At 38.7% G+C, this 18947-nt stretch overlaps 1 protein-coding gene across 1 annotated transcript in view; it reads right to left on the bottom strand.

The window, feature by feature from the left end:
* The window catches only part of LOC139723613 (plastin-3-like), a 73206-nt gene that overhangs the window by 29054 nt on the left and 25205 nt on the right, over positions 1 to 18947 (bottom strand). Inside the window, exons 3-6 of the mRNA XM_071634839.1 lie at positions 16992 to 17147; positions 16454 to 16607; positions 14556 to 14658; positions 13683 to 13890 (exon numbers count right to left, since the gene is read on the bottom strand). Of these exons, the coding sequence (XP_071490940.1) occupies positions 13683 to 13890; positions 14556 to 14658; positions 16454 to 16607; positions 16992 to 17147 (621 nt within the window). The remainder of the gene's footprint in view (positions 1 to 13682; positions 13891 to 14555; positions 14659 to 16453; positions 16608 to 16991; positions 17148 to 18947) is intronic.

Below are 18947 nucleotides of genomic sequence, written 5' to 3'. Positions count from 1 at the left end.
TGTTATATTATTATTATCATTATTATCATTATTATTATCATTATTATTATTATTATTATTATTATCATTATTTTTATTATTATTATTATTATCGTCTTTAACATTATTAACCAATGTTTTGATTAACGAGCATTTTGTGGGCTGTTTTTTTTTTTGTTTGTTTAGGTTTTTTTTTTTGGGGGGGGGGGCATTGCCCGATTAGCAAACCTTCGGAGTGTCAATCCTTTTGTTTTCGGACGAACGAACTTCCTTACCTCAGAAGAAGAAATCAGTGTAACAAACTAGTCATTATTTTATTCGGGCATTGGGAATAGTTCAGGAAAGAAATATAGAAGGGAGGAATCCGAAACACGCATATTCGTGTGCTTATACGTCATGTTTATTGATATGCTGCGGCTAAGGGCCTATTGGAGGTCGTTATACCTTTCGTTTGGTGTACGATTTCTTTCGTTTCATATCACTTTATTTGTTCCTTTCATATTCTGAAATATTTAAAGGTAATCTTTCAATTGCCTCGCACTGTGTATATATACATGCATTTTCGTAACGGCGATTTCGCGCTTTGCTGCAGTATTTCGAAGGGTGTTTGATGCCAGCCGCTTCGGTGTGCTCTGTGGTAATGTTTATGTGGTTGTCAGGGAGGTTGTTGATACTTTGTCTGTTGACATTTATTTTCGTACAGGCATGGGCGGATCCAGGAATTCTGTACAGGAGGGGGGAGGGGCGCAACTAATATTTCTGGTGCCACTTCCGGGTTTCACTTCTATTTTTTTTTTCCACGATAAATAAAGGGGGCGTGCGCCTCATGCGCCCCCTCTGGATCTGCCACTGTTACGTGTTTATCTCGAGTGATGGTGATCGTGTTTCTAAATGTTTATAAAAAAAAGGACAAAATTATCCGAGTGATGCCTGATGATAGTGCAAGTGATGATAATCAACGATGCTGATGTAAAAGACGGCTTGCTGTGGATGCTGAGCGTATACGTGCCCTTCGTTTATTTAAATAAGTTTTCCCTCTTTTACTCTTCTTTCCCCTCCCAAGAATGATAAAAAAAGAAAATACCTACACCTCACAACAAAAGGAACCACGTGTGAACAACCATCGTTAAGTTCAATCGAAATGTTCATTATTAGCAAAGAATAAGGGGAAAACACGAGTGACGGAAAATGATAGAAGCGACGAGATTGTCTTCTTGTGTATAATGCGGTCTCTTGGGATTGGAAAAACCCCACCCTCTCCCTTTGTGGAAATTTCCACAAAACCAGGTGCGTGCCAGACCCCAGGTGCCAGACGAAAGAATGCGCGCATTTGGTGTAGTATATCGATCGAAGAACTCGCGGGTGAGTTGAGTTAAAGGAATCATTGCAAAGATGTTCTGATGTTCTGGTTCCCGAACTGTAAAAAGGAATTGATTAATCACTCAAAAATGCAATCACAGATTTATATGAAAAGTCTCATATGCCTAGACAAATTCACTGAGATGTCCTATGTGATGCAGCCACCACCCGATTAAACGGCAAAATCATGACAATAAAATTTCACGCTCATCAAAACTGCCTATTACTTTTCATATGAATTTTGGTTATCAACACTCGTTCGTGGATTTGTTTGTTTGCATGTTTTGTGTGTATTATTCCTCGATCCTGAAAGACGTAATAATTATTCGCATCGAACGTAAACTGTTTACCGTAACTAAGCCTATGGCGCATTCGATCCATTCAACTTGCAGTAACCTTTAAGGCAGTACAACTGTAAGTAGCACATGGTGCATTCTTTTGAACCACGTGTTTCGCATATCGGCACATCCAAACACATTAGCGATCGTCCTTATGGCAAACTTTCCGATTACAGTCAGGGGAGAAGAAATCGTAATACTGTACATGTACTTACGAAAGTGATTATGCTTAAGATCAAATAAAATGAAGAAGTTTGAAAACAACTTGGCAACACTCAATCAAGTTTTGCATTCTCTCACACAAAAGCTCTCTTGAGAAAATGAAAGCATTCCCTCTCCCCTGCTAGATAATGGAAGTTTTCATTACTAGCCCAGCAAGTTTTGGGAGTGTACATGAATGTTTTTAGGATAGAGTCAAAAGGGACCTAAGTTTTCGATCATAGCAGAATCTTCGTCAGAAGCAAAATGGCAAATAGGCAGAAAAAGCAACCACACACATGTAAAGCGACTTCACACAACAAGAACAGTCAGGAACAGGCAAGGGACAAGGAACAAAGAAAACAAAAGGAGAGGGTAGGATGTCATGGGCAAGGAGCCCAACAGGTAAAGGGAGGGGGATTAGAGCAGGAGGATGGACAGACAAAAGGCAGGGGAAGGTTAGTAATGGTCGTGAGGGCCAGGGGGCAACCATTGAAGGAAAAGGATGAATATGGAGGCAACATCAAACAAGATAAGGAACAACAGAGAGACAAAGAAAGGTAAAGAGTGAAATAGCAACAGCAAAGGGGGGGGGGGGTGAGCAAACAGCAAGCCCTAGAAAGGATCTGTACAAGCACCAAGAGGAGGCAACAAAATGAAAGTTAGAGTCAATCAACAAATGCAATTAACCATATCAAAGTATGGTAATATTAATACAGCAATAATGATGATATTGACAAAACAAATTAGAATAATCATTAAAGCACATAAAAAAAGGGGGGACACAAAGTCCATGGGAGAGAAAATGTACATATCAATAGGCAAATTAAATACGTTTCAAAGAGCTGGTTCATATGAAATCACCTTTGATTTATGATTTTACAAACAAGAATTTTCATCGCTTACTTATTTCTTTTATTACTTTAGTAATGTCATGATATTTCATGATGGTATGTGTTCTGTCTTTACATGGCAAGATAGGGTTTTTTTTTCCATCCAGGGTCAAAAGAAGAAAGTGATAGAAAGATAACTGAAAGGATAGAATGGAACACCTACTCAGCAGGCAACACTAAAACAGCCCCCAGGGCCAGGCCATGTCGTCAGTGTCACTCTCGTCTTAGATCATTACATTACAGGCCTACATTGTACATGTATAGGCTACTCGTTTCGTACTCGTCATCGCCAACGTCATGATGGTCGGTCACACGAAATAAATTGCATCATCATAAGAGCTCTTATATCAACACCACTAGATAGTGTAGATTCATTATCATTATCACTATCATTCCAGTCGATCTCATCCACCGCGAAACCCTCAAAATCCTCAAAATCATCGTGGTTAATACTCTCACAAAACACATCTGTAAACGATTCAGACATCGCAGACCTAGCTACATATCTTGCACACAAAAATGAAATGGAGGTGGAAAACTACGATGAATACACAAAAAATATCGACGATGGCATTTTACCGTAGCAGAAAATACACAGAGTATCTTGGACCGGGAAAAAAAAATGGATGTGGAAAACTACGATGAGGAAAACTAGGGTGAAAACCCGATGCGTGAAGACGAACGATGAAGACACTTTACGGTAAAAATACTTACACGGAAACAAACGAGTGGGTACGATATTCTCGCACACACGAAGATAATCGACACATCGTTCAATCGAAAAACTCAACAGACACTCGAACAAAAACTCACCCCAAATTGTGGCAAACACGGTAATCACTTAATAAAAATGAGAAAAAAATACTCTCTAAAGTATGATTGTACTCTGAAAAGAAAGGGATACAATGATACGAAAGCAAAAGAGAGAAAATGAGAGAAATGGACGGGAAACCTAGAGAACTTCGACGAAAGAAGAGCTAGCAATTCGCGATTAGAGCTAACTTTCCTGTGTGTGTGTGTGATCGCGTGTAAAGGGTTGAAAGCGTTGAAAGCGCTGAAAGCGTTGAATGCGTCCACAGCTTCGGAAAAGCGTTCGGGGATTTCGTTGAATTCGTTGAATTCGTCCAAAATCCGTCCATGAAGTCTGGACGCAAAAAGCGTTGAAAACGTCCCCGACGAAATCAACAACGAAAAAAGCGTTGGGACGAAATTTGGACGCACTTTCGTCGGGCGTTTTCTATTGCGCGTACTGTATATCTTCCCTATTATATTTATATCTATCTACTGTATTTCACTACACTGAAAGTATAAGTAGCAAAAGTATGGAGTATATGACATATGACTGATCTATGATGTACAAGTATATCATCCCTATCGTATATTATCTATTGTATTTCACTGCACAGAAAGTATATCCTACATGTATGTACACTTTCCATTCCATTCTTTCTACACCTTTTGTAACCTTCTACGATATTATCTAAACATTTCCTCCTTTTTTAAATGTACTACAGTGATATGAAATAATAATGACTTCTGATCCTTTACAGCTCTGAGGCATAAAAAAGGAGAGAAAAAAGACAAGACAGACTAAAACAAATGCATGACTGAACAGGTCAGAAGAAAGAAAAATATGAAATAAAAAACATATTACAAATGTATTTATCTCTCTCTCTCTCTCTCTTATGTGATTATATATATATATACTTGTATGAATGTAATCGTTTCTTCTTTTCTCCTCAGAATATCAAGATAATTTTCTTGCATGGGCTGCAGTGCCTGGTATTAACAAATGCAGGAAATTCAAAGGTACTCTCCCCACAATATAACATATTATCGCTTGACCCCAAAAAGTAATTAATGAAAATACAATGTTCACAGTGTCCTCTCTTCTTTCTTTAAAAACACAACAACTACAATGTTCACATTCTTTTCAGTATTTGTTTCAGCATTGTGTTTCCTCCTTTTTTTTTTCTTTTTATCTGCACTCATTATTCTATAATCTTCAACTCTTCCTTTTTCCTTTTACCCCGCTTGATTCATTTTAATTTCCTGTTCTTCTTGTTTATTTTTGTGTCTTCATTATCAGGAATCCACATGTCATGTGACTGCAGATTAGTCTTGAAACAAGGATGTCAAGACTGTAGCATATGGTATTCTTTGCTGCTCGACAGGGAAGAGGAAAGAAATAATAACGAAGGTCAGGATTGGCGGAAGACTATTCTGCCTATTGGGGCATTGCAGTTTCCATCAACTGTTTCCTAGCCGTTTCCTGCCATTTATTTTGGGTTCCTCAACACCAGGCCAGCCAGAAGGAAAATGTGACACACACACATAGGATCCAACAAGGAAGGCAGAACAGGTAAAAATAAAATTCACAGAATACACACAGGTTACACATTTCATATTGTCCAACAAATAGCATGCTGTGTCCGCTACGCTACAGAATGAATAGATGTTAAGGGGAATTTCAGACTAGACAAAATTTTGTTTGAAAAGAAAGAGTAAAATATGACAAGCACAACAGAGAGGAAGTTGTGAAATTTCAAATATTCATTACCCTTTGCACTGCAAACAGTTGATATAAATATGGAATGTGTGTGAGCTGCCGAGTCCTCACCTCACAAGTTTTTCATTGATTACACACAAAGTCACAGCAATTTCTTCTTCCTTTTGTGTATTTATAATATTCTTTTATAACTTGTGGTAAGATAACTTAAAACTACAAAAGCTTAAAATGATCAGACAGATATATCAGGATTTGAGACTGTGCAATAATTTCATTTCATCAAAAAACTGGAAAATTTCATGATTTTATGTACATGCTGTGTGGCAATTGTGAGGGGATGACATCATCAATTCACTATTTGCATTTGTATTGACGGTTAAAGAACTGTTACCTGAAAATCAGCAAGACTTCTCAATTCTAAAACTTCCTCAATTTTCACCAGATTTCAATCAAACTTTTACTGATTGTGCTTGTAAGATTTTACTCTTTCTGTTCAGACAAGTTCTATTTGTCCCAGATCCCCCCCCCCCCCCCCCCCACTTAAATCTTAAATAGTAACGCCACCACTGGGAAAAGCATGCATGTGCATACAGGCTGAAATGGTTTTCTGTAAATGCGTACTTGATGGCATGAATTACTGTATGTGTAGTGTGGGAACGTTGCTACATAAGACTCATATTCTACACTAGGAAACACATTCTCATGTTCAATCTATTTCAAATGAGTTTCTAAGTGTGCTCTCAAGACAAAATGTGCCTCAAGTCCTCACAAAAGATAACTCTGTTTGCAGTACGTAAATGCAGTATTTGCACTTAATGCAGTCAACCAATCATGCAGGACCATATGATTGTAATACTCAATAAAAGACAACCAAGAAAAGTTCCATTAATATTAGAATGACTGTGTGAGAAAATTCTGAGTGATAAATGTTTACCTAATCCCCATCCCCCCCCCCCCAGTCCCCCCTCCCCATTCCACACACACACTTGCACACACATACTAATTATGATCTTTAAAAGGGGATTAATAATCTAAGTGAAGTCCATAAAAAAAAAAATATTCATAATTAATGTTGCACAAAGTATACCCTGGGGAATCAACCTTGAGTGAAATAGCCATTATGGAGACAATATTGCAGGACTGTACTGGGAGGGTGTGGTGCTGCACAAAGAGCAGGGAGTGAAATGATTTGCTTAATTTAAAAAAAATGACAACAACAAAATGTGAATTCTATCCGAGTATGATCATGGTATACACCACTGTATGCACTGCTTACCATCGAGTATGCAATGTACATTGGCTCATATGTCTCTGCATAAACAATGCAGTGTGCATTACAGAGTTTGTCGTTCAAATCTCAAATGCTGGTTTATACTTCCTTGTTCTCATTGTTTTAAATCCACCTCAACAGACCTTTCTCATGTGCGATGCACACGCCCAATACATGATAAAAGATACGACTATTGTATTAAACATTCCTTTAATATAGAGATGCTTGGAGAAACTACATGTAAAAGCCAAATTTGGATGTTGAGCTGACATGAATACTTGATAAAGCTCATTATTGAAAGATAAGAAGCCTGAAGCAAGTGAAAGGAGATTCAATATTGTTACACTTGCAACTAACCTCCCCACCCCCCACCCCCACCCCCATACACCGTACATAGGTATAACAATATGGACATGAGAGTTACAATGAATGTAGGGTTTTTGAAAGTATTTATGGTTCATTTACAAGGGAACATTTACCATACTGAGCATACCCTAGCACGTTTATGACGTGCTATAAATTCTGCAGAGACTCCATAGAAAGTGCAGCTATCTAGACACGTCAGTCCTTAGTTTCTTTCTTTAACAATTACTTGCCCATTCAATCACGTCTAATCAATTATGTCCAATGCATTCCATTGCGCCTTCGGATGCGGTACGGGGGAAAAAGACTTTCTTCCTCGTCGCTAACCTTGTCTGGGATTTTGTGGTGTCCTCGGTTACATCATACATGTTGTACACCCCGGGATTTATGGAGCTCTGCACATTGGCTCTCCCCTTTCTGGCTTACTATAACAGCGGCAGGTGATTAAAGCAAACTGTAGCACCCACTGTGTGTAACCACAGGCTTAACGCTAATGCCAATCGCCCAACCATTTCCTGTTGTACAGATTTCTCCCCTTACAAGACCGCAACAGATGATACCACAGGCCAGTAATTATAGGCACAACTGGTGGCTTCTTTCCCCTTAAAAAAGACCTGTGCTACAACGGAGCTACTGACACAAAGTCTAATCAGAGAGGAAGCATATTTTGCGATGAAGGAAGTTGTTCCCTTAAACAATAATGTCCCTTTCCCTGTTTGCGTTCATACAATTACCTGTAACTTCATAGGCCAGAATGCTGGTGCATTGAAAATTATATCATACATGTATGTGTATTGCTAGAAGGACATAGTGTAACGTTATTCACTCCAAGTGTGCAGTGTACATAAATTTTATTTTCAATGCACTGAGCATGCATTAGGGGTTGATATGTCAGGCAAGCCTCAAGCACGTCATGAATATATATTCCAAAGATTCTTCAGAAAGTTTGCACATGTATAGAGAGGAGATTACTTTTTAAATTGCTCTCGAGTAATGCATACCCCCCCCCCCACAAAAAAAAAATGACAAAGGAATGTATTTAAACATATTTCACCTTTTCCCCTAAATTACTGTAGCAAAAAAAAATAATAATAATCAGAAGTACTGTGATATGGTTTATTACAGGTAATGTTACACAATTAACCCTAACTGCACTGGGGGGGGGGGGGGGGGGGGGACCTCGGAGCCCCCCCCCCCCCCCTCAACATTTCGCACGATTACTCTGCAACACGCAATGCTCTCGCCGCGATGCTCCATGACTTTTTTCTTTTGAGTTTCCCGCACATTTTGACACCAAATTTGTGACACCTGGGGGTACGGTTCTGAAGTTACATGACTTTTTGTACATGCACGTGAGGCCAAAAATGGCTAAAAAATGTGATTTTGTGTACAAAGTCAATGCAAATTGAGTTTTTTCACATGGTTCATATAAATATGCTTATTTTTACTCTCAATGGCTAAAATTAGTTTGTTTTAGGAGTATTATGCTTCAAGAAGTGTCTGTGACAAATTTTGCTACAAAAAACAACAAAAACAAAAGGTCAAAAAAACAAGGAAATACATAAGAAATTCATGAAACAATAAAATAAATAAGAAATTAATTTTGATACCGAATTTTTTTTCAAGTACATCTGCTAAGAATGCCACAAAGAATAATTGTACCAAAAATGAGCACTTTTGGAGCTTTATTTACTGATTTAGATGAAAGATTCTGATTTCTCGCATAAATTATCATAATTAATCAAAATAAAATAAAAGAAGACTATTTTGGAAAATTTAAAAACACAATCTTGTAGATTACATCGCACACTACCATTGTGCAAAGTTCCGCGGCGATCGCGCGATCCACGGCCGAGATCTTAGGGGGGGACCTTGAGCCCCCCCCCCAGTCTTTCGAGCTACCAAAATAGCCCAGTCTTTTTAGGGTTAAATCACTTACGGACAGTCCAACAATAATTGTGTGTGTGTGTGTGTGTGTGTGTGTGTGTATCCCATTATTCAAATGACCTCTTCAATAAAAACAAAACAAAAAAATAACATCAGAAGGTGATAAACAGGCAACTTTTTTTTTTTTTTTAATCGCTCTAATCTGGATAGAAAATTTCCTTATTGGAAATTCAATGACTTCTTTTGTCTTTCAGCTGACATCAATGACACAGTAAACATTCAAATCGGGATTCTATTGAAAGATAGTGGATGACCGTCATGTGGCCCATACCCTCTGGACTATAAATGCCAATTAGATAGCGCGTGCATGGAAAAAACAGAGCAGACCATCAGGCGCCTACCTCTTGGTGACTGGTTCCACAGGAAGCATGACTGGGATTTTCCCCAAAGAGATATACAGCAATTTATCAGTATCTATTAACCCGTTGAGGACGAGCCCCGAGAATACTGGGGCAGGTGTCTATGGGAAATGCGTGTTTTAGCAAAATCAGTCCGTCCTCAATGGGTTAAAGGATAGCTGTGCAGGACCCAGCACGATTCCAGGTCATGATTACGTACACTGTAAATGATGGAATTCGAGGAATGCCAATGACACATGTCATGTACAGAGTAAATACTCTCCTTGACAAAAGCGGAAGAGACCCAATTTACAATGTACTACTCAAAATTTATGCATGCCTTTCTGATAATGACTTTTCTCGAATGCCTGAACGATTGTGCGAGATTTGCCAAAAGCGAGAAACAACTACCAATGTAAACAAGCTGGATTATTACAGTATGTACATGTAAATACTGCGAAGTGTTCCTGAGATATATACATGTAGGTTAATAGAATACCTTGCCACTTTGTCAGGATGAAAGAAATGGAAAAATTTGAAATATTTTTTTTTAGTAATTCAGTCTGTTGACACGAAGCTCTTTAATGTGGGCTACTATAAAACAATAAATCTTCACATTCACTTTTTAATATTGTGAATGTTGCAAGAGCTAAAGATTCTCGAAACTATAAAACATTTGGATGCAAAAGATCTTGTCTTCCACACAAGTCATGTATATAGTGCATTAGATGTCAGTGGCACTTCACATAAATTTCATGCAGAAAGAAAAGACCTTGGGCTTCAATTCGGGAAAATTTCATGCTGCAAATATTTCTAGCTTAATTACAGTATCTTATTAAAGGACAAGTTCACCTTCATAGACATGTGGGTTGAGTGAATGCAGCAATATTAGTAGAACACATCAGTGAGAGTTTGAGCAAAATCGGACGATCCGTTCAAAAGTTATGAATTTCTTAAGTTTCTGCTCAGTCACGGCTGGATGAAAAGAATACTATAGCTTGTGATGTCACATGAGTACAACGATATAAAGAAAGAATAAAGAAAATTCAACATATTTCCATTTTTCTCGCATGACAAAAAGAACACTCGACTTCTCTCTTTCAGAAGGCAGGGGGAATGATATTACCCTTAACATGTACGTCAGCAGCAAGTCGAAGAAATGTGCTCTTTATTCAAAAAGTAACGTTTTGTGAAATTCTCTTTTTATTTTCCTTATATAGTTGTACGCACGCGACATCATACACTGTAGTAGTCTTCTCTTCCAGCAGTGACTGCGCAGACACTTAAAATATTCGTAACTTTTGAATGGATTGTCCAATTTTCCTCAAACTTTCACTGATGTGTTAGTACTAATATTACTGCATTCTCTCAATCCTTATGTAAATGAAGGTGGACTTGTCCTTTAAAGACGGGGGGTCCTGAAACAAAAAAAAAAAAAATTACTTTAGATATGGAGCTGGATGCCTTATTTTGCAAGCAATCATAGAAGTTTTGAGCAAAATTTTTTGCATTTTTGGATAGTGTTCAAAAACTACAGTAGTTCCCCAATGATACAATCACTTAAATACAAGTGAACATTTGAAAAAGATTTTTTTTTTCTAAAAGCAATAGTATTTCGACGTAAACCTTATTTGGTGTAGAAATAGATGAGAGGGAAAAAAAGGAATGTCCTAAGACAAATTTCATCAGATGCAACACTGGAACACATTTGCAAGGATTCATCTAAAGTTTATGATAAACGATGATACATGTACAGCTCAACGGGGCAAGATTTTGCTATCGTTGACGGAAGGAAGCTGAGGTTTTCCCCTATGGATTAGTTCACGATACCAGCTGTATCATGCTATCAGTTTCTAGGTTTGATTACATAACAGCTCCTGTAGTCTGGCATCCTGCAAAACTCTACTGTAATACAGTACCAAGTACGAAACTCGATACTCTTCGAATACAGGGTTACATTCTTTTGGATATATACCTTATCAATACTTCTGGGAGGATTGACAACCACTGACATGCTATCAAGTTACAATGACGCTTGAATTGACCTTTGTATACAGACAAGTTCTATCCACCCCCCTACCCACACACCCCACCCCCCCCCCCCCCACTTCTCCCCTTTTATATACCCCTACAAAGACTACACCGTACTGCCTGAAAAAATATATAAATTATATATATCAATGGCATGATGTACAAAGAGGTTGCTGAATTAATGAATCTACATGCAACAAAGTTAACCCTATTAGAAACCGGGGGTTTACAGTTAGATTAGCCACCCCCCTCCTGACATTTTTCGTGATAATCTTTAAAATAGAAAAAAGAAATCACAGAAATCTTATGACTTCTGTTTTTTCACATCTTGCATATGTTTGGATACTCTATTCACAAATATCAGGGGCGCTTTATGGATAAATACTGGAACATCGAGGTGGCTCAGTTGGTGGCGTGTCTGCCATGCAATCAAATGACTGGAGATTGAATCCCAATGAGTCAACCTACTGAAGCACAGTTGTGAGTACCCTGGTAGTAATCATGTCATCCCTGTACTATCAAAGAGGCAAATACACCTTGTCCCTTGGGTAAGACATTGGAGGACCAATGTGTGAGAGAGTCACAACTCGTGCACTCAAACAAATGCAATACTTGTTTGTTCCTTCACAACGGGGTTTTATAAAACTACATATCGTCGCTGGGGTGACAAGACCTTGTATCTGCAATTTTGGTAAAAATGACTTTTTTGATTAATGGTCAGATAATTAGTTAAGTGATGTCCTGTCCAAATCCTAGATGTCTTACCCAAAAAAATGAAGCCACCACAGCATGTCAAAGGAATGTCTATCCCATTGGATACAGTGCTTTGGCTACCATGTTTTTTTTGCTCTCCTGAACATTTGACATTTTGCAGATACGAGGTCTTGTCGCCCCACCAGCGATATGTGACCTGCTGCAACAAAAGGAACCGAAAGTCGGGGGAGGTCGATTTTCTGAAAATGGCATGGCATTATTTCCTTTTACACTTCCACTTTATATAACTCATAAAAGTACTAGGTTGCAGAAGTATCGATGATTTTATGAGACCATGTCGAGCGGTCCAGGAAATCAGCGTTTCAAGAAAACCGCCTTGAAAGTTTTCCTTCCGACGCAATCGTGACCAAGGGGAGGTAAGACAGTTTTCACCTCTTGACAATACTGAAGGTATGCTCCTAGCAACCTCCGCGATGTTCATTCAAGCTAAGCGCTAGCGGTCTACGCACAACCAACCAGTAACCAGGATGCCATACACCGACCAATAAGATCACTCCCTCTTTGCCAGGGCAGAGTCTATTTGCGGCGTTAAATCCAAATCTTCGGACACATTTCTGTTCCATTGAAAGTCAGAAAAACATGGCCCACAAAAACACTATTAATTTCCTGCCTTTTGTTTGATCATTTAGCTTCGAAATTTTAGCAGTGATAGACGACGCATTAGACTACAAAATTTTGCCAAAAACAGAAATTTGTTGTCTTGACCGATTTTGATGATTTGACGTCAAACTTCATTCTCTCGGCTCAGCCGTCAGTGACGTTTGGATCCTTATGTCATGGCATGTCACATATAAAGTCTAATTTTAGGGCAAATATTTCGATGCAAAGGCTAACATTAGCTCAAGGGGACATAAATTGCATATTATAGCATTTGATAAGAGTAAACAAAATGCATGCTTTTCCATTTTGCCTTCAAACTGCTTTGGAACATTTTTTGGTTCTGGCGGCCTACATGGCCCAAATTCACTATTCTAGGTGGTTCAAATTTAGACAATACTCTAAAAAAAATAGGTACAAAATAGGCATACAGTAACTTTGACATGCACATATCAGCGCATGTTTTTTTTAATTGGACATCTGTTGGAATAAATGCAATCTGTCAATCGTATTTACGCAGAAGAAATTTGCATAAACCATGGTTTACATTTAAACCACCTTTGTGAATTCTCGGGCCTACACCATATGTCCAAAAAAAATTACAATGGGACCCTCTGCAACGATAACTCTGCAAATAGAGAATCAATCTAAATACAATATCAGGGTAGGAAATCATATTGAAACTTATTACCCACATCTTACAGAAAACCCCATCCGATTTGCTTCAGTGGTCAAAGAGAAATGAGGAGTTTTGTAGAGCACGTCAGGAAACCCTTCCCTCCAAGTTCTGTCCAATGTGTTCACACATTATGCAGTTCCAAGAGCATCAAAGTGCCTATTAAACTTGGAAGAATCAGACCCATGACATGCGTTACAATGATCCACATAATATATCTCTGTGACCACTCAACCAAATTGAATGGGGTTTTCTGCATAATATAGCTAAGATGTTATATTTTAGGACCCTGAAGTGGCATTTAGATGGATATATCATATTGGAAGTTGTCCATGCGAAAATCTGATTGTAATTTGGGGGGGGGGGGGGAACATGTTGTATGTGCCCCTTGTCCTACTGTTTGAACTCACCCTGATGATCTGCCATAGCACACCAAGCACAAGATGTGGGACTCCCTGCTGCAAGTCCTGAGGGTCGATGTTGACGATGCTGCAGCCGATGGCCTTGGCCGAGTTCAGCGCCAGCGTCAGGTTCTCCGATCGGGTGTAAACGTTGAGCTTGGTCTTCGTGATCGCCCGCTCGTCAATGGTGCCGGGGGACGAGAGGTTGATCATTTTACTGCAGACAGGGATTTATTTTAATAATGAATTCAGTGCAAAATGATGAAATGAAAGCTTCCCCCAAGTGTAAAAGAGTATAATGTGTAAATTCACAGGTCATTCTGGTCACCTGTTCTACACACGTATATTCCTCGTTTGCACACGACTATTGAATCCCAAAAACTGCTAAGTTGGACAAATTTAGGCATTAAAGGTCATGTTTACCTTCGGGAAGAGTGATTTAAAAAGATGTCAAGATATGACATTTAAAATAATACATGCATTATATTTGTGTAGGTCTGTTGTACTACAAAACATCCCGTCATACCATTTTTGCGATAAAGCCTAAAACATAAGTAGATATCTGTATTTTTCTCAATAAACCGTAACTGTAGACAGTTTAGTCTGGAAACATTTGTTATAACTATTGTTAACATTTTGGGTATTGAACAATACTTCACATCGATTTTACTAATTCAAGCTTTTACACTGGTTGTTTCTATCCCAACTCACATATTAGAACTATTTTAAAGCACTAATGCCGGGTTTTTGTTTCATCTGCAAATGGTAAATTATGTCTTCAAGTAGCTTTGAATAATGCCAAACACTGGCTTATTAATGGATCAAGACTCATAACCCTTCCCCCCACACTTCTAGTTTCAACCCTATCATGTCAATACTTACCACAAGAGAATGCCATCACCCACAGCCTTGAAAAGGTCATCAGGTTGAATGTCCATCTTGCTCGCAAGATCCTTATCCTCTCTAAGCTGACTATTGATGTAATCTGAAGTATGAATGAAGAAAACATACCAGAATTAAAGACTTAAGCAACTGATTGACAAATTGCTCTATTTACGTCAATGTACAGCAACATGTACGAACTTGACTGGCATTTTGGGGTCTATAATAATGGTGGTCAAAGCTCAAAGCTATGGAGAGCTTTAGAGAGAGTACACCGAATCATTGACTACAGTGAGGATACTGCAAAAATCGCTGCTACTGGCAAAAAAGTGATGCCTACGTCTCCCTTCCGCTATGCGGGCGAGACAAAGAAATTATGAAATGAGAAAGTAAGGGAAATTGAGTTTTAGTTCGGGGGCGTTATATCAAACAGGGATATGAATTTTGACTGTGAGCATGCAAATCAGTGGGGGTGATGATAGTCATAGCCTCAAGAGACTCTCACACTTCATTTCATTTTGAGAAGAAATGAAGTGAAAATGAAAACTTGTGTTCAAAATTCTGCTTTCCTCTCTTTAAATAGTTATACACTGAATTCCCAACTGGCTTCTCATTTGTACGTTTGTTACCTCCGCCAAGGAAGGAGGTTATGTTTTCATTGGCGTTGGTTTGTTGGTTTGTTTGTTTGGGAGTGAAATAACTCATCAAATTGGGAACAGATTTGGATGAAACTTGCGGACATGTTCAAAATGGCACGAGGAACAGAATCTGCAATCAAATTTTGGTAGTGAGCCAGGAATTTTCATCGATTTTAGAAGGATTTTAAAAATCTTTTTGCAGACAGGGTCAATGAAGTTGGGAGTTCATGCTGCACATATCTGAGGTTTGCACATATGCGCTCTAAAGTACATGCTCTGCTCGGCCCAGGTATCGCTCAGCTGGAAGCTGATGATGTATAAAAAGACTTCTACGCTTATATTGGGAAATTGGACGATTTTTCAGCATGTGTGTATGGGTGGAAATTGGCTGCTTGGTGGAGCTCTGCACTTTCAGAGTGCTCTTTTAGTAAAAAATACATGAAGAGTTTTATCGCAAAATGAGCTTTTAAAGTGCCATTTTTAAACATTTCAAAGCTAGTCCAAACCTTTCAAGTAATACCTAACTTGTAATATTAACAAGGGATATTCTAAATGTTATGCTTAAAAATATGTGGTATTTTCTCATTCTTTTTTTTTCTTTTTTAACATATTTAATCACAAATATCTCAAATTTAAATAACAAGAACAGATTTAGCTTGTTTTGCAATAAAACTCTTCACGATCTCTAAAGGGCTTTTTACACTTGTAAATTTTTGCTTAGTCCCGTACCAACAGTGGGGCTAAGGGGGGGCCTTAGCCCCAATGTTGGTACGGGACTATCCTTTGCCCACTTTCTGTTTACACTTGTTTTTGCCAAAGTGGGCTAGCCCCACCGATAGTCCGGTACTATCTGGCCCTGCAAAATAGCAGGGTTAGCACTGCAATTGCGGTGCCAAGCAAGTGAGTGTAAACAGAACGAAAAAATAATCCGGGGCTAAGCGAAGAGACGAAGTCCGACCCTCACTGACCAATAAGAAACGAGGTAATCAAGTGCTGCCGGTGCGTGCGTGTACGTGTACAGTGCACAGCGTAATCATGAATATATTCATGTGGTTTGGAAAGTCCAGGGCTAAGAAATACGAGTGTAAAAAGGTCAGTTTTCTCCTTAGCCCCGGACAAGAGATAGTACGGGACTAATTGGCCAGTGTAAAAAGCTGAAAAAATTGGTACGGGACTAACTATAGTCCTGGGTCAGAGAAAGTCCGGGGTTAAGAAACACCAAGTGTAAAAAAGTGTTAAGACTGCCTTCTGTTTTTTTACCTGTGAAGGCAACCTTCTCCTCCTCTGAGTAGGAATGTGTCGTTCCCGTTGAGCTGACCTCCGACGACCCCGTCACACTCTTGATACCTTCCCGCTTCGTCACGAGAGTCTTGAACATGGACGACACTTTCCCTCTCTGCATATCGTTGTAGACCTGGCGATGACAAACACGGGTCCCGCGGGGCATCAAAATTGTTGAGAAACAAAGGGTAAAGTAAAGACAAAAGAACCATAAAACCAATTAAACTTCCCTGCAAGTGAAATACTTCAATAATAATGGTTAAAAATAACCCAGACTCCTATGGATAACTTCACCCTAGTTCAGCATGTAACATTTTGCATTTTTTTTCAGTTTATCAGTTGATCTGCTCACAGCCATCACAACTACAATGTATATTACTGTAATTCCACAAATTTAGATAAAAGGCACTACATGGATATTTGTACGAATAGCTGATTGATGTGAAATACTGTATCAAATCTTGTGAAAAGCACTTCTGATTTCATGGAAGCAAGGAATATTGGTCTTCAAACTCACAGCCAGAAACTCCTCAAAGGAGATGGAGCCGTTTTTGTCCGTGTCCACCTCACTCATGATCTCCCTCAGTCTGTAGCCTGGCAATTTTTCCCCTACTTCCTCAAAAAGTGAGCCTAGTTCTTGTTGCGTAAGCTTCCCATCAGTATTCACGTCCATCTGGAGAGGAACACACATCAAAAATTATAACAATTGCAGAAATTTTGCAAAAAAAAAGAATATATGACATGTTATATGTTTTAAAAAAAGTATCACACTTTAAATGCAACAAAGAGAAAGAGCAGTGAAAACCCTTTTATAACAAATTTCGGTTACACGTATATCGAGGTCCCGTTTTCCTTTGCGTGTAAATGTATGGCAGAACAAATCAGTTATAACGAGTTCCAACGAGATTCCGGTTATAACAACGACATTTCCGATACATGATTATAAGGAAAAAGACAAGCAATCTGATCGCATTCGAGGTTCTATTTCTTGACCTGCCTTCACATGTACATACTACAAAATGTCGCATTGTACAACGTAGTGCCTAGTGTCTCATGTCAAACGCAAGCTCGAGGCTGGCAGACCAGGGCCCCATTTCATAAAAGATGTTAGAATGACAACTCTTGCTGGAATGACAACTTGTCACAGCAAACAGCCAATCAGGAAGCTGTATTCTTGTTGTTACCATCACAATAGTCATTTCAGCAAATAAACTCTTTATGAAATGGGGCCCAGATTTCAAACATTTATTCTCACTATTTCCTCTTTTCCCCCAACAGTAATTGGAGCTCTAACATATTATATTTTCAACCTTTTGTAATACTAAAAGTCATTGAATACTTACAACTGCTATTTCCTCATTATCATTTTTTAATCTTTTTTTCTATTTTCCTACATTTTTTTTCAAAAAATGTTGCACAGTCTGTCCTCACAGTGTTTGGTGATAACCACATGATGACCAATGGGTCAAAGGTCAGAGCTCTGTATATTGGTACATAATGTACCCAGATAAACCCACCAATGACTAGAAAATGGATAATTTTATACAATCTGCCTCTAAGAAACAGATCTCATGGCACATCACACACCAGTTGAATGTTCCAAATGACTGTGCAGGGTTCGAAATTGGCGATGGTCCGCTGGCCATTGGCCACCCAAAATCATGTCGGACTAGCTAAAAATCATAAAATTCTGAAGTAACTGGTCTGTCTGGCTAGCCAAAATATTGCTTCAGTGTCAAAATTGATTCTAAGTAGTCCACCTGGCTAGTTAAAAAAAAAGTTAAGTGCGACCCCTGCTGTATCAGTGTGGACATAATGGAATACCAGTAATTATATGCAACCTCAGTACTGAGGCTGACTGTACACTGTCCTTGGGAAAGACTCATATTGATGAGGACGCACTGGAAGGTATGGAGTACAACTGTATTACTTTATAGTACATTTGTATATCAATGCTTTACCAGGAATTGATAGTCGGACAATGCCACAAAAACTGAAACCAAGACACACATGAGTGGCTATACATATTGTGCAAGTGCAGTTTAACTCTTTTATTTATTAACAGATCTATTGTGTCAATTATAAATGTAACTTTAATAAAGTGTAGTTAAGTGATTGATTCAGCAAGCTGTCTATTCATTTAATAACACACACAAACACACACAAACACACACACACACACACACACATTTTATGGTTTGTGTGAATGCACAATGCTACCCAGCATTTGTCCAGCTAATTCACACATACACTAGTTTTGTTCATATACAGATGTAGCTACATGTACATGTTTGTAGTACATGTTGTACAAGGTGTGTCGGCCTAGGCCTGTAGCATTCAGTACGTACAATGTACATGTGTACATTGTACATATAGCACAATGTAGTCCGATATCAAAGGTGACAAGCCAGTTTGTATGGGACTTCAAAACCATGAAGACAAAATTTGTGTCTTCCTCACACCAAGGACTACA

The sequence above is a fragment of the Diadema antillarum genome, unplaced genomic scaffold (genome assembly GCF_040938485.1).
Source record: "Diadema antillarum isolate AM-2024a unplaced genomic scaffold, OU_Dant_1.0 scf00000196, whole genome shotgun sequence".
In the NCBI taxonomy this organism is placed as follows: Eukaryota; Metazoa; Echinodermata; class Echinoidea; order Diadematoida; family Diadematidae; genus Diadema; species Diadema antillarum.
This window is presented reverse-complemented; position numbering and strand designations above follow the sequence as displayed.